The sequence below is a fragment of the Ambystoma mexicanum genome, chromosome 11, assembly GCF_040938575.1.
Source record: "Ambystoma mexicanum isolate Mex_15411 chromosome 11, UKY_AmexF1_1, whole genome shotgun sequence".
NCBI lineage: Eukaryota > Metazoa > Chordata > Amphibia > Caudata > Ambystomatidae > Ambystoma > Ambystoma mexicanum.
The window spans coordinates 1,477,811,808-1,477,838,181 of record NC_090934.1 but is presented as its reverse complement, the minus strand read 5'-3'; the positions used below and the strand labels follow the sequence as shown (position 1 = coordinate 1,477,838,181).

General features: G+C 46.9%; 1 protein-coding gene across 2 annotated transcripts in view; it reads right to left on the bottom strand.

The window, feature by feature from the left end:
* The window catches only part of FES (FES proto-oncogene, tyrosine kinase), a 474,871-nt gene that overhangs the window by 324,694 nt on the left and 123,803 nt on the right, over nt 1-26,374 (bottom strand). For both annotated transcript variants that reach the window (XM_069625186.1, XM_069625187.1), the window contains exon 2: nt 17,855-18,136. In XM_069625186.1, the coding sequence (XP_069481287.1) occupies nt 17,855-18,076 (222 nt within the window). In that variant the 5' untranslated portion in view covers nt 18,077-18,136. The remainder of the gene's footprint in view (nt 1-17,854; nt 18,137-26,374) is intronic.

The following is a 26,374-nucleotide window of genomic DNA, read 5'->3' as shown; positions in this document are numbered from 1 at the left end:
GGTATCTACAATTGTGGACGGATCACTAGAGACGTCTTGGGATGAGAGCATTTAGTAAGGATGTGTGCTGGCATGATGTTCGTAGAGTTTCTTGTTGGGGTGGCAGGCCGTTGTGCAGGTGTAGAGTATGGATGTATCCCTGTGGGATGTTGAACCGATGATGATGTGGTCTGACCACGGCACTGTGTGTTTGAGGTGATTGTAATGTTGCAGTTTCGTTTGGCTAACCAATCTAGGATTCAACCTTTGTTGTGTTTAGGGCTCAGAATGCATTGTGTGAAGCCTAGGGCCTCTAAGGTGTTGGCTAGGGCCAGGGCTTTAGGGTCAGAGTTGTCATTGTAGCCTAGGTTAACATTGCCCAGGAGGACCGTTTTAGTGGAGGGCTTAGCATTGGCCGAGAGGAGAGGGGTGATGTCATCTTCAACAGACAGTAATGGGCATGGGGGTCGAAAGATTAGATGAATGGTTGGGTGTTAGTGTGCAATAGAGACAATTTTAAAGTCAGTAATTCGCCTGATTGGATGGACAGATTATTAGCTTCTCTGATATTTAAGGATTTTTTGGCTATAATAGCCACTCCTCCTCCTCTAGCGTCCAATCTATCTTTACGAAGGATAGAGTAGTTACAGAGTTGATGAACCTATCGATACACCTGGGAGCGATTCAAGAGTCCTTGATCGATCTGGCTACAGATCCGAATGATGCCTCCTTAATAATTATAGATCAATACGAGGAAGGATTCTCATTACAATCTGTCACTGTAGATCTCTCCTGTGAGGACTTTTCGGACAGCAATTTGGATATCACATTGTGGGAACAACCGATAGTGATAGATCTAACAACTGATGATGAAGTGTCAACTATGGCCTTTCCTACTCCACAGAGCAACCGAAGAACTGTCGACACAATTTCCACAACTGCATTGAGACATTGAAGAAAGGAGAATAACAACGAAACAAGACATGGAAGGAGCCAGATGGAACTGAAATTACCGATATTCATTGACCCACGGTAACACATGAATGTGAACAGAATAATACTAGAAAGAATTGAAACAAGAAATGATGTACTGATATTAAATAGAACTAACATTCTATGCCTGTTTCAAGTTATAGCACAGCTAAAATCAATACGTTCAGAAGACATAAAGTTGGTGCAATTTGTAGACGATCAGTTGTTAGATAAAGTATGGATTGAATTACAAAACAGCAAAATAATGAATCTCATACTAGAAATGGAAAAGCAGTTATACCAATTGGGATTCGTCTGTATAGAAGACAGAGAGAAGAGTCTAAGAAATGTATGGAAACCAAAAGTTGCAAAACAAGAACATGATTATCCAGATAATCAAATACAAGCAAATGCAGACTACACGATTACATCGAAGGCACACTCCTTAGCGCGACAAGGGAGATTTCTCCACTGTAAATTCGGGAAATTCTCCATGAAGCCAGTCATCTTATTTTATAGACAGAAAATGGTGCCAATCTTGACCTATGGTAGCAAAACAATGATCAAATTAGATAGGTCAATGTGGCAACAAATGGATGCAATATTCTGGAGGAAGGTTCTGGCATTACACCATCATGCCCTATGCCACGAATTTGGTATGAAGTTGCCACTCAGACCTTAGACACAGAGCTAAAACTACAGGTTGAAGACATATCGCTAGAAATGTTAAAACTACGCCCACAATATGCTAAAAGGCAGATCCTTCAAAATGACTGGATCAGGACTATACAGCTAAAAGCAAAATATCAATTGGATCTAAACTCTGAGTGTGAGATAAGAGCAATTAATCTAGCTACCTCACAATCTTTCCGGATCAATTGATATGAGACAAATCCTTGAAACTGCAATTAAATTTACTTCCGACAAGAGAATTGTTGTCAAAAACAAAGATGATTCCGAGTACTCAACAAGATTGTCGGTTCTGTCAACAAATCGAAAATGTAGAAACAATATATCATATATGAATGGCGTGTCCATCACTGAGCGAGAAGAGAAACCTATGTAGGGACTTATTCATGATATGCAAAAGACAAATGGAACCAGAGAAACGCTCGGCGCAGATTCTCTTGGGAAACAACAAATAACTGGTGTTTATGATTATCCAATTTTGGAACAATATCATGAAGATGAATTACGACAAAACACCTGAAAAAGACAGCAGTTAGACGGAATGTTTGTAATGAAGAAAATATCTAACTGAATGTTGTTTAACCTCTAAATTTACAAATGAAAAGTTTAAAATTAAACAAAATAATTTTAATTAAAACATTTTTTTAAAAAAGATAGAGTAGTTACTGGGGACGGCACGGCAGAGGGTAGGCCTTGAGGCAGCGTGCAGCCAAGTTTCTTTTATGGCTAATATGTATTGGTTGTTATACTTACTTTACAGAACAAGTACATCAGTAGTCATGTAAGCAAATATCTCAATTTTCCAAGCCTGCTTGTGTAGCCAAATTAATGATATCTGAAATGCTTCTATATCGAGTTTAATTCAATAACCTGTAGTATTTACCTTTGTGTGGTAAATCAAATGCCATTTCATTGCAATTGATCGTAAGTGACCTATAATTCTTTAAATGTTGAAGTGAAGATCTCTCCCATTAGGCAAATTAGTGGGGTAATGCCGTGAGTTGGGATAGACCTTTTGTAGGCCTGAAATCACTTTTTACTTAAACACCATTACCTCTGGCGGCATTTTGTTATCTGCTGTCATGAAAAAGATTCCAGTAAAAGCCCTGATTCATTAGCTAAATCAACATTTTCATTCTCGGATGAAGGAAGACAAACTTTCAAGGCTGACCCTTCAGAGAAACGTACACAATTCTATCTCTACCTCAGACATTGCAGGTAGGAACAAAGGACGGGGCCTGTGATAATGAGACCTGCTTCGCAGTAAGTGCTTTAGCAAAGACATTTAAATTGGAAACATTCTCCTCTGGCAAGCTTTCTTACGAGTTCTGAATAACTTGGGCACCACTTTAATCCGGCAGCCTTGGTTCGGATTCTGCTGGCAATTTCTTCTGTAGCCTTTATTAAAAATGGCGGACATCCCCTATTTTTAGTCCCACCTCTGTTTGAAACAGGTGCCTCCCTGACCTGATCATTCAGACAAGTTAACCCACTTTATTTGATTCTGTGTCTACTTTGTGTATTTGTTTCTGCACCTTTAGGGTGTCCCAAATGTCCAGAGGCCAAATTCCATCCTCCACATTGGTCTGAATTCTCGTACTTCATGTAAGAGGTTGTTGATTTCCAACTGCTCTGGAGTTGTTCATAGGTGAATATTTGTGGGGTTTGTGCAGTGGGTACCAAGAACCATTTATCGATCACCTCTTAGAGTACGCATTTAGCACACGCCCCCAAAAGAATCGGTTACCAGTGAAGACTTACGGAAAAAACATTTTAGTAGGGTTTAATGGGTATTAGTTCATTTTGCCCTATGAGTAAAGGTTTGCAATCCTTTGTCATTCTGACTTTTTTACTCCTTTGGTTGGAGTTTTTATTATCTTACAATGCAAGACGTTTGTCTCTTATACGTAGGTTTAGCCTCAGAATCTTTACAGTGGTTGCCCTTTGGTGTGAATGTAGAGTGGGCAGAAATTAATCCTGGTATTAAAAATGCAGTAACTTTGCCATAATGCCATAATGATTTTTATAGTGAATGAAGCTCTTTCAGTTTCAGTCATTACAGTTCGATAATGCGCCACCTGCATGATTATGATTGAAGGGCTGGATGTGTGCTTGAGGTCCATGTTTATGAACAGAAGGCTGGATGTGTGCTTGAGGTCCATGTTTATGAATGGAGGAGGGCTGGATGTGTGCTTGAGGTCCATGTTTATGAATGGAGGAGGGCTGGATGTGCGCTTGAGGTCCATGTTTATGAACGGAAGGCTGGATGTGTGTTTGAGGTCCATATTTATGAATGGAGGGCTGGATGTGTGCTTGAGGTCCATGTTTATGAATGGAGGAGGGCTGGATGTGTGCTTGAGGTCCATGTTTATGAATGGAGGGCTGGATGTGTGCTTGAGGTCCATGTTTATGAATGGAGGAGGGCTGGATATGCGCTTGTGGTCCATGTTTATGAACGGAAGGCTGGATGTGTGTTTGAGGTCCATATTTATGAAAGGAGGGTTGGATGTGTGCTTGAGGTCCATGTTTATGAACAGAAGGCTGGATGTGTGCTTGAGGTCCATGTTTATGAACGGAAGGCTGGATGTGTGCTTGAGGTCCATGTTTATGAATGGAGGGCAGGATGTGTGCTTGAGGTCCATGTTTATGGATGGAGGAGGGCAGGATGTGTGCTTGAGGTCCATGTTTATGAACGGAGGAGGGCTGGATGTGCGCTTGAGGTCGATGTTTATGAACGGAAGGCTAGATGTGTGCTTGAGGTCAATGTTTATGAACAGAGGGCTGGATGTGCGCTTGAGGTCCATGTTTATGAACAGAGGAGGGCTGGATGTGCGCTTGAGGTCCATGTTTATGAACGGAAGGCTGGATGTGTGCTTGAGGTCCAGGTTTATGAACGGAGGAGGGATGGATGTGCGGTTGAGGTCCATGTTTATGAATGGAGGAGGGATGGATGTATGCTTGAGGTCCATGTTTATGAACAGAAGGCTGGATGTGTGCTTGAGGTCCATGGTTATGAACGGAGGGCTGGATGTGTGCTTGAGGTCCATGTTTATGAACAGAGGAAGGCTGGATGTGCGCTTGAGGTCCATGTTTATGAACAGAGGAGGGCTGGATGCATGCTTGAGGTCCATGTTTATTAATGCAGGAGGTCTGGATGTGCGCTCGAGGTCCATGTTTATGAACAGAAGGCTGGATGTGTGCTTGAGGTCCATGTTTATGAACGGAAGGCTGGATGTGTGCTTGAGGTCCATGTTTATGAATGGAGGGCAGGATGTGTGCTTGAGGTCCATGTTTATGGATGGAGGAGGGCAGGATGTGTGCTTGAGGTCCATGTTTATGAACAGAGGAGGGCCGGATGTGCGCTTGAGGTCGATGTTTATGAACGGAGGAGGGCTGGATGTGCGCTTGAGGTCGATGTTTATGAACGGAAGGCTAGATGTGTGCTTGAGGTCAATGTTTATGAACAGAGGGCTGGATGTGTGCTTGAGGTCCATGTTTATGAACAGAGGAGGGCTGGATGTGCGCTTGAGGTCCATGTTTATGAACGTAGCAGGGCTGGATGTGCGCTTGAGGTCCATGTTTATGAACGTAGCAGGGCTGGATGTGTGCTTGAGGTCCATGTTTATGAATGTAGGAGGGCTGGATGTGCGCTTGAGGTCCATGTTTATGAACGGAAGGCTGGATGTGTGCTTGAGGTCCAGGTTTATGAACGGAGGAGGGCTGGATGTGCGGTTGAGGTCCATGTTTATGAATGGAGGAGGGATGGATGTGTGCTTGAGGTCCATGTTTATGAACAGAAGGCTGGATGTGTGCTTGAGGTCCATGGTTATGAACGGAGGGCTGGATGTGTGCTTGAGGTCCATGTTTATGAACAGAGGAGGGCTGGATGTGCGCTTGAGGTCCATGTTTATGAACAGAGGAGGGCTGGATGCATGCTTGAGGTCCATGTTTATTAACGCAGGAGGTCTGGATGTGCGCTTGAGGTCCATGTTTATGAATGGAGGGCTGGATGTGTGCTTGAGGTCCATGTTTATGAATGGAGGAGGGATGGATGTGTGCTTGAGGTCCATGTTTATGAATGGAGCAGGGCTGGATGTGTGCTTGAGGTCAATGTTTATGAACAGAGGAGGGCTGGATGTGTGCTTGCGGTCCATGTTTATGAATGGAGGAGGGCTGGATGTGTGCTCGAGGAGGTCCATGTTTATGAATGGAGGAGGACTGGATGTGCTCTTGAGGTCCATGTTTATGAACAGAAGGATGGATGTGTACTTGAGGTCCACGTTTATGAACAGAAGGCTGGTTTTGTGCTTGAGGTCCATGTTTATGAACGGAAGGCTGGATGTGTGCTTGAGGTCTATGTTTATGAACGGAATGCTGGATGTGTGCTTGAGGTCGATGTTTATGAACAGAGAAGGGCTGGATGTGTGCTTGAGGTCCATGTTTATGAACAGAAGGCTGGATGTGTGCTTGAGGTCCATGTTTATGAACGGAAGGCTGGATGTGTGCTTCAGGTCATTGTTTATGAACGGAGGAGGGCCGGATGTGTGCTTGAGGTCCATGTTTATGAATAGAAGGCTGGATGTGTGCTTGAGGTCCATGTTTATGAACGGAAGGCTTGATGTGTGCTTGAGGTCCATGTTTATGAACGGAGGGCTGGATGTGTGCTTTAGGTCCATGTTTATGAACAGAGGGCTGGAAGTGTGCTTGAGGTCCATGTTTATGAACGGAGGAGGGCTGGATGTGCGCTTGAGGTCCATGTTTATGAACAGAGGAGGGCTGGGTGCATGCTTGAGGTCCATGTTTATTAATGCAGGAGGTCTGGATGTGCGCTCGAGGTCCATGTTTATGAACAGAAGGCTGGATGTGTGCTTGAGGTCCATGTTTATGAACGGAAGGCTGGATGTGTGCTTGAGGTCCATGTTTATGAATGGAGGGCAGGATGTGTGCTTGAGGTCCATGTTTATGGATGGAGGAGGGCAGGATGTGTGCTTGAGGTCCATGTTTATGAACAGAGGAGGGCCGGATGTGCGCTTGAGGTCGATGTTTATGAACGGAGGAGGGCTGGATGTGCGCTTGAGGTCGATGTTTATGAACGGAAGGCTAGATGTGTGCTTGAGGTCAATGTTTATGAACAGAGGGCTGGATGTGTGCTTGAGGTCCATGTTTATGAACAGAGGAGGGCTGGATGTGCGCTTGAGGTCCATGTTTATGAACGTAGCAGGGCTGGATGTGCGCTTGAGGTCCATGTTTATGAACGTAGCAGGGCTGGATGTGTGCTTGAGGTCCATGTTTATGAATGTAGGAGGGCTGGATGTGCGCTTGAGGTCCATGTTTATGAACGGAAGGCTGGATGTGTGCTTGAGGTCCAGGTTTATGAACGGACGAGGGCTGGATGTGCGGTTGAGGTCCATGTTTATGAATGGAGGAGGGATGGATGTGTGCTTGAGGTCCATGTTTATGAACAGAAGGCTGGATGTGTGCTTGAGGTCCATGGTTATGAACGGAGGGCTGGATGTGTGCTTGAGGTCCATGTTTATGAACAGAGGAGGGCTGGATGTGCGCTTGAGGTCCATGTTTATGAACAGAGGAGGGCTGGATGCATGCTTGAGGTCCATGTTTATTAACGCAGGAGGTCTGGATGTGCGCTTGAGGTCCATGTTTATGAATGGAGGGCTGGATGTGTGCTTGAGGTCCATGTTTATGAATGGAGGAGGGCTGGATGTGCGCTTGAGGTCCATGTTTATGAACGGAAGGCTGGATGTGTGTTTGAGGTCCATATTTATGAATGGAGGGCTGGATGTGTGCTTGAGGTCCATGTTTATGAATGGAGGAGGGCTGGATGTGTGCTTGAGGTCCATGTTTATGAATGGAGGGCTGGATGTGTGCTTGAGGTCCATGTTTATGAATGGAGGAGGGCTGGATGTGCGCTTGAGGTCCATGTTTATGAACGGAAGGCTGGATGTGTGTTTGAGGTCCATATTTATGAAAGGAGGGTTGGATGTGTGGTCAAAGTCCATGTTTATGAATGGAGGAGGGATGGATGTGTGCTTGAGGTCCATGTTTATGAATGGAGCAGGGCTGGATGTGTGCTTGAGGTCAATGTTTATGAACAGAGGAGGGCTGGATGTGTGCTTGCGGTCCATGTTTATGAATGGAGGAGGGCTGGATGTGTGCTCGAGGAGGTCCATGTTTATGAATGGAGGAGGACTGGATGTGCTCTTGAGGTCCATGTTTATGAACAGAAGGATGGATGTGTACTTGAGGTCCACGTTTATGAACAGAAGGCTGGTTTTGTGCTTGAGGTCCATGTTTATGAACGGAAGGCTGGATGTGTGCTTGAGGTCTATGTTTATGAACGGAATGCTGGATGTGTGCTTGAGGTCGATGTTTATGAACAGAGAAGGGCTGGATGTGTGCTTGAGGTCCATGTTTATGAACAGAAGGCTGGATGTGTGCTTGAGGTCCATGTTTATGAACGGAAGGCTGGATGTGTGCTTCAGGTCCATGTTTATGAACGGAGGAGGGCCGGATGTGTGCTTGAGGTCCATGTTTATGAATAGAAGGCTGGATGTGTGCTTGAGGTCCATGTTTATGAACGGAAGGCTTGATGTGTGCTTGAGGTCCATGTTTATGAACGGAGGGCTGGATGTGTGCTTTAGGTCCATGTTTATGAACAGAGGGCTGGATGTGTGCTTGAGGTCCATGTTTATGAACGGAGGAGGGCTGGATGTGTGCTTGAGGTCCATGTTTAGGAACGGAGGAGGGCTGGATGTGTGCTTGAGGTCAATGTTTATGAATGGAGGAGAGCTGGATGTGTGCTCGAGGAGGTCCATGTTCATGAACGGAGGAGGGCTGGATGGGCTCTTGAGGTCCATGTTTATGAACAGAAGGCTGGATGTGCGCTTTAGGTCCATGTTTATGAATGGAGGGCTGGGAGTGTGCTTGAGGTCCATGTTTATGAACGGAGGGCTGGATGTGTGGTCGAGGTATAAGGTTGAGGTCGGGGTTTAGCGCCTGGAAGCCCCATGTCAGATGCTGTCCACTTTCTCACAGTTTTTCCTCTAATCTTTGATCTCATTTCTACCATTCTACTTTCCACCACTACCCATCTTCTGTCTCAATTCTGCCCCCTAAAGTTTACATCTTTCTTTGCTACAGGAAACACATTGGCCCTCATTCCGAGGTTGGTGCTAAGGGAAAAACGATGCCGTTAATGGAATACCGGCATCGATTACCGCCACGACATATTCTGACCAACCAGACCGCTATTAACGGCATCGTAAAGTACGATGTTGTTAATAGCGGTCTGGTCGCATGCACGCGACCCACCATGCCGGCATTAGCGGCATGCCGTAAACCGGAGTAGATCACAAGTGAGGCAGACATGCAAATAACGGCCTCATGAAGGCAAAAAAGTGCTTACCGCACGCCGTAATTACCGGCTTCGCCTACATGCCGTAAAAAGCCCTGAGCAGTGTTCCAAACTGCCACAGGTGCACACAATCAGCACAGGTGGCGGCAATGGAGTCAGGCCCAGTACAAAAGGAGCACACCACACCAAGATGATTCCAATAGTAGTAGCATTACTGGAGCTGGAGGACTTGCTTGCATTGCCACAACATCAACAACAACAACAACAGCCGCCACCATAGAGGAGACGCAGGATGAGAAGGAGGGTGAGACAGGCCCAGCATGCCCCACCAGTGCAGCCACCGCTACCACACCGGCAGCCCCCAATTCCTCGCATCAGAGCCAGTCCTTTCAATCTAACCCCTGAGCAGATCCACACCCTGTACCGGCTGGGCCAGGACATCATCACCACCATAGTGGACCTGATACACGACGACATAGTGAGCCTCATTGAAATACGCACCGCCATCCCCCCTCTACTGAAGGTAGTTTCTGTGCTCCACTTCCTTGCCACAGGCACCTACCAGCACACAGTGGGGCACATGCATGGCATATCACAACCCTTATTTTCCAGGATTCTGAACAAAGTGCTGGATGCCCTCCTCAAGCACACAAGGGACTACATATCCCTCCCACGGACTCCCTAGGAGATATTTGATACAAAAGTTGGCTTCCATGCACTGGCAGGCATGCCAAATTGTGTAGGTGCCCTCGACTGCACCCACGTGGAGTTGGTGGTCCCGCATGCCATGGAGGTGGTGTACCGCAACCGCAAGGAATACCACTCCATCAATGTGCAGATGGTATGCGACACCAGCAAGATCATCACACATTGTTGTGCCCGATATCCCAGATCAACTCATTACTCTATGGTCCTGCGGAACTCCACACTACCATGCTTCATGGAGCGACATGCTGGACGACGTGCCTGGCTGCTTGGTGAGTTGCCTGACTGGGCCATGGCAGTGCATCGGGGTTGTGAGGTGGGTGGGTGGGTAGATGCATACTCCACCTGGGTGGGAATGGGGGGGGGAAGCATACTCCACCTGGGTGGGAATGGGGGGGAATGCATACTCCACCATGCTGCCAATGTTGATGTGACTGAACGATGTGCACATCACCGAACACTGTGCCCCAAAGCATCACAAATGGTACATGACACCCAAATCCCATAGTGATGAAGTGAGGCCGACACCTATCACTACATGACTAACAGGTAACCACCCCACATCCCACAACCCATGCACCACTCATCAGCGGCCCTCACCCTCCGTAACGACATCCTGCACCATGCAGTTCATATGCACTATGTTGCTGTCTCCAGCATATCACCACGCAGGACAATCATCCCTGGGAGTGCATTGAACTGAACCATCTAGGGATTCCAGTGTGTCACCAGGTTGGCACACCCACAGGAGTGCTGCATGTCACCATGGGAATGATCAGTGCAGAATGCCCAATATAGTACAGACTACTGCCAACGCTCCCTACTAGTAAATCTCACAGAACACAACACATCACTAATTTGACTCTGACACTGCTGTATGCATACACGATGCACGTGAAATAAGATGTCAGTGTATACCATGTATCATCTTGAAGATGCAACCCAGACCAATAGCCCATGGCACAGGAGACATTGAGGGACTTAAAATGGGGTCAATGCATCCAGGGACATGTCCATGTGGGCAACGATAACCTGCAGGCATGTGTGACTAGTACAGCTGTCCATCATGATTCGCCTAACATTTACCTTCATTTCCCTCTCATGCAGGTGATCGTGGCTATCCCTTGAAGCCATGGCTCCTCACCCCGTCCAAAATCCACAGAACAGGCACGAGGAGGACTAAAATCGTTCCCATCCCGTACACGTGTGGTCATCAAGCAGACCTTTGGCCTGTTGAAGGCACGATTTCGCTGCCTCAGCCGGTCGGGTGGGGCACTCCTCTACAGCCATGAGAAGGTGGCCAAGATCACCATGGCATGTGTTATGCTGCACAATATGTGTATCCGACGGAACGTGCCCCTGCCCCCTGACATGGAACTGCTACCACCAGATGAAGAAGAAGGGGATGATGAAGATATGGCAGGACTTCATCACGGTGGCGATGCACAGGAGGGAGGTGCTGTGCGCCAGTCAGTGATCGCACAATATTTCTGACATACATGTCAGCAGAGGGTGACATTATGTGTGGACATAGGGCACTGGGTGTGGGGGTACATGTACACTATGCACTGTGAATGATTAAATGACACATGCGCATTCATGAATGTCCACTCTGGTCTTCTTTTTCACACAACCGGTGCATTGAATGTAACAATATTAACGTAAGTGACAAAACCCTCCACCACCCTCACCCTCCTCCCTCTCCCCCCACAACTCCCCCACACAAGTCCCATTGAGTCCACAAACCCTACATGAGGCTGCCATAACATTCACTCGGCACTCCCAGAGCCAGGGGGTGGCATGTCCCGTCGCTGCAGTGCACGGACCGAAGGCGGAGCGGGCTGGTTTGGGTTGAACTGCTGGTGGATGGTGTGGCCTCCTGCTCAGGTTGTGGGGCGGGATGACCTGACTCCAAGGCATCAGCGATGCGCCCTAGCACCTCCTGGAGGGCCGAGACCTCCTCACAGAGGCGGTTGGTGTTGTCCGTAAAGGACCAGCCCAGTGCTGACAACTCTGCACGCCACTCCTCTCTGGCCTGACGGTTGTCCTGTATAAATTCCCTGATGAGTGAAGTGAGCAGGTCAGCCCGCTGTGGTCCAGCGGCTGGACCTGTGGCTGTGCTGGGAATCTGGCTGGCATGCCCAGCCTGTTCATCCTCCCCAACACTGAAAACTGCACTGATATGTCCCTGGGTGTGGTCTTGGCCAAACTGCTCTGGGGTGTTGGTGTTCACGGTATCGCTCATAGATACCTGGGGGTATGCAATTTGGGTTGGGGTATGGACCACATCCATTTTATCATCCTCCATGGTGCCCCAGATGTCATCCGTGCTGACTTCCACTGTGAGTGGTGCCGTGGCTGCCACCTCCCCAGCCACACTGGACTCCTCCTAATGGGGTGTCTGACAGGTGTCTCCAGGCAGAACAGTGGGTGGGGGGGTGGGGGTGGTGTGCCCTCCACGGGCTTTGGTGGTACAGGTGCTATGTGTCCCTGCGGTGTCTTGGTTGCTGGGACACAGCGCCCCCTGGCTTGTCCCCTCGAGCTTGACGGACGGTTGCTGTCCTTCTGGGACCTCTTACAGGGTGTGGCCTGTGCAGAGGTGGTGTCCTGCTCTTCGCTGTCATGCTCACTGCCTGTGGGTGTGGAAGAGAGGGACGACATGAGTGATGTTTGGATAGGCATCATACATACATTGGGACAATTGCTCATCCACACAATTGTGGGTAATAGGCATTTGTGTTGGGAAGGGCACGTCATTTCATACATGGGTGGTAAATGCAGCCATATGTCGGTGTCACTCATGTTGGCCAGGAACAGTGCTGTCTGACATGCTCACTATTTTGGTCATGCACGCTGTGTGCCTCGTGGAATTTCCTACTTTGTGTGGTATCTGCCATGTACGATATTGCCTTGCAGCAGGCATCAGCATGAGTCTCAGTTGCTTCGGCCGACTTTACAGGGAGTGTGTGTGTGGCCGACCATGGCGTGACTCTTTGGACTGACACTGACATTGACTTTCATCAGATTTGGTTTAGCAGTGTTTACTTTGAAGACTCACCTCCATTGTCAGATGTCGTGGCGCCACACTCCATCTCACCCACGCCTTCAATTGATTCAGGCCCAATCATGCTTGCACATGTGTCCTCCCACGGGATGAGCTTTATGCGTGAACTAGGTCCTCCTCCAGTTTCTATGGCCTGGGTGCGATTTACCGATAATACGTTGCGCACCCTTAGGCGCAGATCTTCCCACCGCTTACGGCAGTCTTTCACCGTGCGGGGTGTGTTACCCACTGCACTAACCTTCTGGGCAACAAGTGCCCAGATCTCTTTTTTACGTAGCACTGCCTCTCTTCTCATGTTGCTGCTGAAGACTGTGCCTGCATGCTCATGCAAAGTGTCCACAAGCATCTGCAGTTCGTCCTGATTAAATCTCTCCTTTCTGAGGCGGGCAGATCATTTCTTCAGAGTTTTAGGCATTCTTGGTTTGTGGGAGGTACTTTTCAGTCGATCAGCAGTGTCCCAGGGGTCCTGTGTGCTAAGGATGACAATGGATTGTGTTTTCAAAGATGGCCGCCGTGCTCCTTCTCCTTCCTGCGCAATGACGCTATTTCCGGTTCCGCTATTTAGCGGTGACCGTAAATAGCGGTGTTCGCTAATTACGGTCACTGCTATTTATGGTCACCGCTAATGATGCATTGGACTATGTCGGAAGTGTAATCTGCGCCTAGCTTGATGCCAGTAAGGGCTTTTTTTTGGCAGCCTTTTGAGGCATGGCGCTAGGTACCTTACCGGCATGGCGCAAAGCTCGTGCCCGCAAAGTCGTAATAGTCCTTTATTAGCAGACTGGTGCCAGCACGGACACGCTATTTTCGCCATGCCGGTAAGGGACGTTACTTACCTCCAAACTCAGAATGAGGGCCATTGTCATACTCTAAAAAGGTCACCAGAGCTTATGGGACCAATGTCACTTTCCCTTTTAAAAATATGGTTTGTTTTCATACTCCTCGCAGGACTTGTGCAGAGGTCTGCAGTGACGAAGAACGAAGGCTCTACATTCAGGTCCACTTAAAAGGAAGTGGTATAAAAATGGAAATGAAACAATAAATAAAAAAGGTTGTTGCAAGACGGAAGCAGGAGGTTTACAGGAAGGGAAAGGGGCAGCAGAAGGAAAAGACTTCAAAGGAAACCGCAGTAAGTCCTCACTTCACGCAGCCCAGTCTACGAAAGGGTTCTGCAACCTGTGGCTTCCCATACGTTGTGGACTAGGATTCCCAAGGTCTCTAAGCATTGACTATCCTGGCTAAGGCTGGTGGGAGCTGTAGTCTAAAACATCTGGAGAGCCAAAGGTTGAGGGCCCCGGATCCAGGAGATGGAGTGCTTTGAGTAAATCCAGTGATCTGTGACTTATTCCAATTAATGGGGCTTTGGTCCTAGATATGAAAAGTGCCAGAAATCTTAATTTTATTTTTATTTATTTTGCATTTTTAAAGCGCTTTTTTAGTTGTGTAATTATTTTTTTTGTCTTAGTTGCGTATTTATAACACGCTTAAATACCTAGAGGTTTCTAAGCGCGGACCCGGGAATCGAACCTGTGTTGCTTCATGTCATCTTGCTTCCAAGGCGAACACGTTGCCACTGAGCTATCCTCCTGGGATTTTATCTTCATTGATCCCTTGTTCTTGGTGATCATATCCGGGTGCCATTTCCTGCCGGGGCAGCTCTCTGCCGTCCAAGGGAGTACAGTGGCGCATCAGCGGCAACATCACCTCTTGACTTGCTCTTCATGGATATGTTTAGAGGGTCACACTGGGAACGATCATATGCTGGCTGTGACACTCTGTGGTCCTTGGGCCAAAGCTATTCCTGATCCGCCAGCCAGCTTCTAGAGGTCCCTGACCGGCAAGTTGATGTCCACCAACATCGGATGTTCCCGTATGGAACCTGGGGGTTGTTGCGTCAAGCTCTTTTCTCTGTGCTTGCTTCGGATTGGCCATCCTGGTGGGAGGAAGGGGTTGCATTATTCGAGATAACCCTGCTTTGAGTCTGCTTTTTGTTTCTGTTGGGGCGAGTCATTACTAAGAGCAGTTGTTTTTCATGTTTGCATGTGTTCTCCTTTACGGAAGGACACATCTTATGAGGTGATGATTGCTTGTCAGGACTGGTGATCATTACTCCCCATCGCCAATCTATCCATTATGGTCAGTGCTCAAAGAGGGCTTCTATTCCTTCTCCAGCCAGAGCAGAATTAGGCACCCAGCCACAAAAAACTTCACAAAAAGACAGGGTTACAGCGGACGCAAGGTCACAGGGGTCACCCTGCTTCAATCATAGGCGTTGCTTTTACTTTAATTTTAATTAAGTTCATTTTATTCAGTGGAAATGATGCAAAACTAAAACTCCCCGAATGCAATTATCGGAGAAATGAAACCCAGCACTGGGCCCTGGTGTCCGAGATGACAGCGAGTCCCTCATTCACAGGCATGAATGCAAGGGCAGGAACTTCCCTAGGATTGCAGTTTGCAGATTCGATTTTATATGTAGGATCTGTAACTTTACTTCACCATTTGCAGTTTCAGTGCAGCAACAGTTATGCATGATACAATAATGCACCCAAGATTGCACGGTGACCCTGGCCGATCTGACATGTCTGCTCCCAGTAGACCCTCAATCCTACTTGCTCTTCTGTTACAGTCTGTTAGGCAGAATTGCATGCAGTGCCATCTGGGACCACCACACACAATTAGGACTACAGGTGTAAGCAGGACCAACCTTTGGTATAAGTCTGTACCACAGAGCAGCCAGGCTCATCTCAAGAGGGAATGTGAGCAGTACAAGAGGTTACACAGAGGTCTTACAATCACAGTGGTTCAAGTAGACACTTACACTCAAGGTTTCTTGGTAAAACACTTAAGGGCCTCATTACATGGTAGGCGGTAAGGGTTTACCGGTACCGTCCCTTTGCGGGTTGGGGAATTTAACGTCTGCTTTTTGCAGGTGGTAAAAACCAACCCGCAAAGGGACCAGGGAGCTAATTACGGTACCGCAATTTGCGGTACCGTAATTAGCGCCTTCCCCATTCCCACAGAGCCCTATGGGGCAAAAATGGGAATGGGGAAGGGCAATGGGGGAAGGGGGAATTACCGCCCCACCAACCTTGGAATAGGGCGGTAATTCCCCTTTCCACCAAGGCGGTACCGGTATTTTACCGGCATGGACCAAGGTGCTAATAGCACCTTGGTCCACCGCCATCCGTGTAATGAGGCTCTTATTAATTTATTACACAATCATTTAGAAAACATTCACTAGAAGGAGACAACTTAATATAATACACAAATACACTTCAATAGCAAACCAACAAGTTTCTGAACAAATTAGGCTCCCCTGAAATAGGAGCAAAATGGCATTTCAGTTACCTTCAATAGGAGCAAAAAGGCACAAGTTAGCAGAAGAGATCACAAATACTTTCTTGGGCAGTGCAAATAGTTTCAATTCACTAGAGGACTCGATTCAGTTCAATAGGCATAGGCCAAAGTCAATGGACTAGTTAGTGTCTTGGATAGGAAAGAGCAGTTCTTGAAGTAAACGGTAAGGTCTTTGCCAAAGTTATCAAAAGTAGTTTCTACAAAAAACAATCATATGTTGGGTCACAAGCTGATTAGGCCTGTAAATTGGGAAAGTTCCACAAACTTTCACCGCGAGAGGTAAGTTCTCTCAATCGGGTTGGCACGGTACCTTAGTATGAAGCAAAAGACGCAGCTGAAGATGTTGGTTCCTGGCAGTTCCCACTGTTCCTGCTCCTCAGTCGTGGGGACAAGAGGGAGGACGTCGGGGGACTCCTGCACTGCACAGGATCATCGGAAAACACGGACAAAATGAAGTCACTTCAGTTCGAGTAGCTGTTCTTCAAGCACACAAGCTGGTGTCATTCACCCTGGTTAATCCTAACCAGCTTTGAGAATGGTATCCAGGTGGCTTACGAGTTGATTGGTCCCACCAACTCAAAGGAAGAAGTCGTCCTTGAAGGGGCTTATCTGTCGAAATGAACTTGGCAATTTGGACCTGCAGCAGGGCTTCACCGGGCAAACCAATAGTCCAGGAGTTGCAGCAGCCGTCCTCTTCCAGCTTGTCTTTGGTTCTTTTGTTCCATTGGTCGACTCTGCTTTGCAGTCCAAGAGACTCGCCTTTTAAACAGTTTTCTCCAATTCATTCCAGCCTAGCTGCCACTCACCGAGCAGGGTGGCTGTCTTGCCGGACAGTCAGCCAGCCAATCACACCAGAGTGCATTTGGGTCTCCTAGGAGACTAAGCACCTCCCTCACTTCCTACCCACCCCAGACACTCAAACGCCAGAGGTGGTTTTCAGTCCTGAAGCCTGCCGAAGGCGTGGAAACAAAGGGACCAAACCTGGTTTGGCACGCAGAGACAAACACTAGAAGGACCTTTTCCAAAAAGACTTGTTTAAACAAATGGGCTTAAGGCGCCATCTTGATAAACATGGCTCCTGCGATTTTTAGCTCCGGTGTTTGCGGCCGGGAAAAATCATGGTAGTTTGTTCTAAAATCACTGCCACCAGCCATTTCGATAGAAAAGGGTAAGATTTGACTGCTATGTGATAACCCCTACAGCACTCAGTGTGTGCTGGGTCTAGGAATTTAAAAAGACTAGTAAAGTCAACTTAACCTTAGATTCTCTCGGAAACAGTAGTTTATCCCAGAGAAGGTATTTAAACCTTTGAGAAGTCTAAAAAGACATCCCTGTGTCACTGCATTGAGGGTGCTGTGTGACACACATGAAAAGATGATGCCTATGGAGTTGTTTAAAACTCCATAACCAAAGGAAAAAAACACAGAAAACAAACAGAATTAAAATGTACAGAGTCCCAAAGTTCAGCAAAAGAGCTGGGGGTCTCTAAAGTAGAGAGGAATGAGCACATTTTGAGAACTCTCCCCAACACAGTCATGCAAGTTATTTTCCTTGTGGAGAGGTAGATGCAAGTGTATCTCATGATGGTCACCTTGGACAGCCTGCAAACCTGACCAGTCTGTGGCCTTTGAGGACTGCAGATGTGCACCCATGTGTATACTGGACATGGCTGGCGTGCAAGTCTATGGATCAGAGGCTTGCGGGCACCTTACCTGACTGAAGACACTGGAGTATTCTACCAACCCTGTCGCTGACAGCTCCTGCTTCTCCACATACGTGAACATCTGGTGCAGCAACGCTGAGTACTCCCGGTCACTCTTCACTCGCTGCAGCAGCCACTTCCTCATCACCTCCAGGAGCCGCAGCTCCGACTCCTGCAGCCGGAGAAGGGCCTGGTGGCCATCGGGGCAGCAGAAATCTGCCCCAAACCCCATGGCTGTATGCGAGACTCTGTCGCCTGGAGAGTCCCTTCACAAAATGTTCAGAGTTTCCCCCTAAAACAAGAAAAAGCAAGCTTAGTCGGTGGCCAATTCTGTTAGCAATTTTGAGCATTTTTTATTTCTTTTTTAAATCAAGCAAGGTCTACTAATGTGGAGTCCTAAGGTCACACTAACAGGGTGCCCAGGACTAAGCTGTACGCAACTGTAGTAAGCTGTTCATCCATAATGCCAGGTCAGCAGCTGGCATCAATACAGCATCTATGGATTGCCAAATCCAGTGACCATCGAATGCTGCGTTACATGAAATATGTTCCAATTGCAACACACCCTTCGTACTTAGCATATGTGTGCACCATCACGTTGAACAGAAACAGCTCTACCCGCTTTAATAAATTAGATGTGTGCAAAGAAAATTACAGGGAAAACAATGCATTTCTGGCAGAAAAATGCTTACAAAACATTTTTAATTGATTTGCAGAGCGGAGAACCAGTGTCCTTAACAATGACTGAGATGGTGTGGCTATAAGACCAGATGATGCAGGGGAGGTAGAAACATGAACCAGGGACGAGGACAGTACAGCATGATACAGGAACAGGATAGTGGAGGAAGTGCTAAGAGGGTGTGGATATAAGACCAGATGATGCAGGGGAGGTAGAAACATGAACCAGGGACGAGGACAGTAGAGCATGACATAGGAATGGGATAGTGGAGGAAGTGCTGAGAGGATGTGGATATAAAACCAGATGATGCAGGGGAGGTAGAAACATGAACCAGGGACGAGGACAGTACAGCATGATACAGGAACAGGATAGTGGAGGAAGTGCTAAGAGGGTGTGGATATAAGACCAGATGATGCAGGGGAGGTAGAAACATGAACCAGGGACGAGGACAGTACAGCATGATACAGGAACAGGATAGTGGAGGAAGTGCTAAGAGGGTGTGGATATAAGACCAGATGATGCAGGGGAGGTAGAAACATGAACCAGGGACGAGGACAGTAGAGCATGACATAGGAATGGGATAGTGGAGGAAGTGCTGAGAGGATGTGGATATAAAACCAGATGACGCGGGGTGGGGGGGTAGAAACATGCACCAGGGAACAAGTACAGTAGAGCATGCTATAGGAACAGGATAGTGGAACAAGGACAGTAGAGCATGCTATAGGAACAGGATAGTGGAGGAAGTGCTAAGAGGGTGTGGATATAAGACCAGATGATGCAGGGGAGGTAGGAACATGAACCAGGGACGAGGACAGTAGATCATGATACAGGAACGGGATAGTGGAGGAAGTGCTAAGAGGGTGGAGATATAAGACGAGATGATGCTGAGGAGGGAGAAACATGAACCAGGGACAAGGACAGTAGGGCATGACACAGGAACAGGATAGTGGAGGAAGTGCTAAGAGGGTGTGGATATAAGACCAGATGATGCAGGGGAGGTAGAACCATGAACCAGGGACAAGGACAGTAGAGCATGATACGGGAACGGGATAGTGGAGGAAGTGCTAAGAGGGTGTGGATATAAAACCAGATGATGCAGGGAGGTAGAAACATGAACCAGGGAAAAGGACAGTAGAGCATGATACAGGAACGGGATAGTGGAGGAAGTGCTAAGAGGGAGTGGATATAAGACCATATGATGCAGGGAAGGTAGAAACATGAACCAGGGATATGGACAGTAGAGCATGATACAGGAACGGGATCGTGGAGGAAGTGCTAAGAGGGTGTGGATATAAGACCAGATGATGCAGGGGAAGTAGAAACATGAACCAGGGACAACGACTGTAGAGCATGACATAGGAACGGGATAGTGGAGGAAGCGTTAAGAGGGTGTGGGTATAAGACCAGATGATGCAGGGAGGTAGAAACATGAACCAGGGACAAGGACAGTAGAGCATGATATAGGAACGGGATAGTGGAGGAAGTGCTAAGAGGGTGTGGATATAAGACCAGATGATGCAGGGGAGGTAGAAGCATGAACCAGGGACTAGGATAGTAGAGCATTACATAGGAACGGGATAGTGGAGGAACTGCTATGAGGATGGGGATATAAGACCAGATGATGCAGGTGAGGTAGAAACATGAACCAGGGACAAGGACAGTACAGCATGATACAGGAGCGGGATAGTGGAGGAAGTGCTAAGAGGGTGTAGATATAATACCAGATGATGCAGGGGGGGTAGAAACATGAACCAGGGACAAGGACAGTAGGGCATGATATAGGAACCGGATAGTGGAGGAAGTGCTAAGAGGGTGTGGGTATAAGACCAGATGATGCAGGGAAGGTAGAAACATGCACCAGGGACAAGGACAGTAGAGCATGATATAGGAACTGGATAATGGAGGAAGCGCTGAGAGGGTAGGGATATAAGAGCAGATGATGCAGGGGAGGTAGAAACATGAACCAGGGACGAGGACAGTAGAGCATGACATAGGAACGGGATAGTGGAGGAAGTGCTAAGAAAGTCTGGATATAAGACGAGATGATGCTGAGGAGGTAGAAACGTGAACCAGGGACAAGGACAGTAGGACATGATATAGGAACGGGATAGTGGAGGAAGTGCTAAGAGGGTGTGGATATAAGACCAGATGATGCAGGGGAGTAGAAACATGAACCAGGGATAAGGACTGTAGGGCATGACACAGGAACAGGATAGTTGAGGAAGCGCTAAGAGGGTGTGGGTATAAGACCAGATGATGCAGGGGGGTAGAAACATGAACCAGGGACAAGGACTGTAGAGCATGACATAAAAATGGGATAGCGGAGGAAGTGCTAAGAGGGAGTGGATATAAGACCATATGATGCAGGGAAGGTAGAAACATGAACCAGGGATACGGACAGTAGAGCATGATACAGGAACGGGATCGTGGAGGAAGTGCTAAGAGGGTGTGGATATAAGACCAGATGATGCAGGGGAGGTAGAAACATGAACCAGGGACAACGACTGTAGAGCATGACATAGGAACGGGATAGTGGAGGAAGCGCTAAGAGGGTGTGGATATAAAACCAGATGATGCAGGGAGGTAGAAACATGAACCAGGGAAAAGGACAGTAGAGCATGATATAGGAACGGGATAGTGGAGGAAGTGCTAAGAGGGAGTGGATATAAGACCATATGATGCAGGGAAGGTAGAAACATGAACCAGGGATACGGACAGTAGAGCATGATACAGGAACGGGATCGTGGAGGAAGTGCTAAGAGGGTGTGGATATAAGACCAGATGATGCAGGGGAGGTAGAAACATGAACCAGGGACAACGACTGTAGAGCATGACATAGGAACGGGATAGTGGAGGAAGCGCTAAGAGGGTGTGGGTATAAGACCAGATGATGCAGGGAGGTAGAAACATGAACCAGGGACAAGGACAGTAGAGCATGATATAGGAACGGGATAGTGGAGGAAGTGCTAAGAGGGTGTGGATATAAGACCAGATGATGCAGGGGAGGTAGAAGCATGAACCAGGGACTAGGATAGTAGAGCATTACATAGGAACGGGATAGTGGAGGAACTGCTATGTAGATGTGGATATAAGACCAGATGATGCAGGTGAGGTAGAAACATGAACCAGGGACAAGGACAGTACAGCATGATACAGGAGCGGGATAGTGGAGGAAGTGCTAAGAGGGTGTAGATATAATACCAGATGATGCAGGGGAGGTAGAAACATGAACCAGGGACAAGGACAGTAGGGCATGATATAGGAACGGGATAGTGGAGGAAGTGCTAAGAGGGTGTGGGTATAAGACCAGATGATGCAGGGGAGGTAGAAACATGCACCAGGGACAAGGACAGTAGAGCATGATATAGGAACTGGATAATGGAGGAAGCGCTGAGTGGGTAGGGATATAAGAGCAGATGATGCAGGGGAGGTAGAAACATGAACCAGGGACGAGGACAGTAGAGCATGACATAGGAACGGGATAGTGGAGGAAGTGCTAAGAAGGTCTGGATATAAGACGAGATGATGCTGAGGAGGTAGAAACGTGAACCAGGGACAAGGACAGTAGGGCATGATATAGGAACGGGATAGTGGAGGAAGTGCTAAGAGGGTGTGGATATAAGACCAGATGATGCAGGGGAGTAGAAACATGAACCAGGGATAAGGACTGTAGGGCATGACACAGGAACAGGATAGTTGAGGAAGCGCTAAGAGGGTGTGGGTATAAGACCAGATGATGCAGGGGAGGTAGAAACATGAACCAGGGACAAGGACTGTAGAGCATGACATAAGAATGGGATAGCGGAGGATGTGCTAAGAGGGTGTGGATATAAAACCAGATGATGCAGGGGAGGTAGAAACCAGAACCAGGGACAAGGACAGTAGAGCGTGACATAGGAAAGGGATAGTGGAGGAAGCGCTAAGAGGATGTGGCTATAAGACCAGATGATGCAGGGGAGGTCGAAACATGAACCAGGGACAAGGACAGTAGGCATGACATAGGAACAGGATAGTGGAGGAAGCGCTGAGAGGGTGTGGATAAAAGACCAGATGATGCAGTTGAGGTAGAAACATGAACCAGGGACAAGGACAGTAGGCATGACATAGGAACAGGATAGTGGAGGAAGTGCTAAGAGGGTGTGGATATTAGACCAGATGATGCAGGGGCGGTAGAAACGTGAACCAGGGACAAGGACAGTAGAGCATGATATAGGAAGGGGATAGTGGAGGAAGTGCTAAGAGGGTGTGGATATGAGACCAGATGATGCAGGGGAGGTAGAAACATGAACCAGGGACGAGGCCAGTAGGGCATGACATAGGAACGGGATAGTATTGGAAGTGCTAAGAGGGTGTGGATATAAGACCAGATGATGCAGTGGAGGTAGAAGCATGTAACCAGGGTCAAGGAGAGTAGAGCATGATATAGGAACGGGATAGTGGAGGAAGTGCTAGGAGGGTGTGGATATAAGAACAGATGATGCAGGGGAGTAGAAACATGAACCCGGGACAAGGACAGTAGGCATGATATAGGAACAGGATAGTGGAGGAAGTGCTTAGAGGGTGTGGATATTAGACCAGATGATGCAGGGGAGGTAGAAACATGAACCAGGGACAAGGACAGTAGAGCAGGATATAGAAACGGGATAGTGGAGGAAGCGCTAAGAGGGTGTGGATATAAGACCAGATGATGCAGGGGAGGTAGAAACATGAACCAGGGACAAGGACAGTAGAGCATGACATAGGAACGGGATAGTGGAGGAAGTGCTAAGAGGGAGGGGATATAAGACCAGATGATGCAGGGGAGGTAGAAACATCAACCAGGGACGAGAACAGTAGAGCAGGATATTGGAACACAATAGTGGAGGAAGTGCTCAGTGGGTCTGGATATAAGACCAGATGATGCAGGGGAGGTAGAAACATCAACCATGGACAAGGACAGTAGAGTATGATATAGGAACGGTGCAGTGGAGGAAGTGCTTAGTTTTAGGATGTAGGGGTGAGGGATTCATGATGTGGGGTTGTCATAGAGAGGTGGGGCGAGGAAAACAGGGAGATGCGGTGGCATACAATGCTATGGAAGTGGTTCTTCAGAAAGGAGGCGAGCTTGGAGGTTGGATTTAAATAGAGATAGAGTGCGAGCAATTGCGAGTTGGAGAGGAAGATCATTCCGGAGTAAGGGAGCGAGGAGAGGAAGGGGAGGTGAGCCGAGGATGATTGTGGGAAGTGTGAGGGCGAGCAGGGAGAGAGATGGGCCAATAGGTAGGGTGGGGCAAGTCTGTGTTTAGTTTTGAAGATGATGAGAATGAGTTTATATACTTTGTCTTCTGTCTCATAGTAACCAGCATAACGGACGACAGGCTGGGGAGGTGGAGGCGAAGTGGGGAAGGCTCAAGGGTGTACAGACAGCAAAGTGGGGCCCAAAGCTCTACAGCATTATGTCATTAGTTTGGCTCCTTAAGTGCTTCTAGTGATATGAGAAATTGAGGGGAGCCATAAAAGGGAGGTGTAGCCAAAGTGATGAGCGTGAAATGAAGAGTGGTTGGAATGAACCAGAGAACATAAGTCCAACAGCCATAAAAATATCCCAGTGGCTAGACACTTTGCAGCGATGAGACACACAATATCACAGCTAAGATATGTGGTCCTTGAACAGATATGTAAACCACCCACAGGAGGTCATTTAAATGAGCTGATATCCAAACGAGAGATTTTCTGGATCCATAAATTGGACTTACTTGACCCCACAGGGATGAATGAAGAATTTTCTCTAGTATTGTTCTTATAATTGTTCAAATACTAAGACCCCCATTTGATAAGAACTTTGACCTCAAGAAGACGTATTAATGATAATATGGCAAATAGAATGACACTCTGAGTACTTAATGAACATCCAAAGGCAGACAGGACCACTCATTAATGATGTAATGCACCAATGAAAATGGTTGCTATTAAGCGAATGAATGTAGCATTTTCTTAGGCATCATTCTTAGCATTCAATTGTCCAAATAAGAGACTGTGTTTCTCATACACTAGGGCTGTGATCCCAGGAGGACGCAGAAAGGATCATGGAACTTGTGACATTTTTTACTAACTGTGTGGAGACTTAATGAACATCAAACCGGAGTACAGATTGATCATGATTGATGTAATGTACCAATGAAAATTGTCTTGCCCCAATGAGAGTACCATCATCATACTATATGTACATACTGAATAAGAGAAGGGTTGGAATTTGAATAAGCTTGAGCAATGAGTCATTGGATTATTAAACATTGAAATTTAGATTTCAAAAGATGAATATTAAGAAGATGTGCCAACCCCATATCATTTGCTCATTCAATGCACAGATACTAACTTTAAAATCATTTAAAGATTTTATTTAGAAGAACGATTTCTGAAAATAGGCATATACACATGTCGCCTGAATATGCATACCGTCCTATACCAGAATGTACATGTGGGTTTTACATTCTCATTTTAGCTTAGCTGACGGTAGTTGACCGTTAAAAAGAGATGTATGTGTGTATATATACAGACACACATAGAACATTGGGCCATAAAATGGGAAATTCGCATGGAGAGACTCTCACCAATATTTACTCTTTTTTATTTTCAATTAATTTTGAATATACAGAATATTGGAACAAACTGCCCAATTACTTTTTCCTCGAATTCATCATGGAGAATCACAACCATCACTCTCCTGTGAGCCTATTCATTTTGAAACTGAACGTGATACTACGAATATTTATTCAGTTAATAAACAAAGGCACAGCACGGAGCTTAAAATTAGATCACTGAATCACATCCGCAATAACTAATCTATGTGACGTCATGACGTTACTACGCGAGCACGTCCATTTTACGGCCAAATAAATGGCATCCATTTTGTCTATACACATGAGACTGTCGGAAGCATTGAACACTGTTTGAGGAGATACAACTAACTTGTGGTAAGAAGCCACGTAGGACCACTTGAACTTAGTAGTAGACTTGGTCTTCATTCCTTGCATGAGATCCTTTTAGAACTCCACTACTAGTGACACCAGATCTACATTTCTCATTGCAGCTTCGGTGCGATTTTATACTTGTAACACACTTGAAGGCCGATCCCACTCTAGTAGTGAATGGTGAGTGTATCCAATAGATCTTTTTTGACAATTATTATTATTCCAGGTATCTTGAACGAAACATAGGACCTTAATTGACCTTCCCTCAGTACTTTCAGATCTATATTCAATCTTGCACGACGTTGTCCTAATTTTCTGGACCTCATTGTTGTGAAGCATAGGATTACTCTGAACTATAATCCTCTGGTTAGAGGTGACCGTTATGTTATTCCTCCCGGAACAGATTTAGTACAAACATAGATTTCCCTGCCTCAATAAACTAAGGATCGTCTGTGTCAAAGAGTCCATAACAAAGTGTCTGTCTGTGTCAAAAGAACTCTATGCTTGCCCTTACAACTAAGAAAGAAACTAACCATGATAGGATCAATCAAAATGAAATGTGATCAACATAAAAGTCTGGAGCAACAGTGGACTTCTGCTGCTGAGCTCATGTACACAGGGTTCTTCTTTAGAGGATTTACACTTTAGACGGGCTCACTCTCTGGTTTGATACAGTTCAGTTCAATATTACAGTTTACCAAGAGGGTTTCGGTTCCCTTCCCTACACCGCAAGTTAATTTCAACAGAAAAAGTCATAAAGGAGTTTGAGGCTCCCTTCTCCAAACTGCAGGTTCAGTTAAGTTTAAAATATGTTCTTTACAGGTTTTCCTCACCTTGCTTGCAGCTCTTCCTGGACTAGGCGCATTGTCGTACACACAGTCCCACCATCACAGGTTACCCA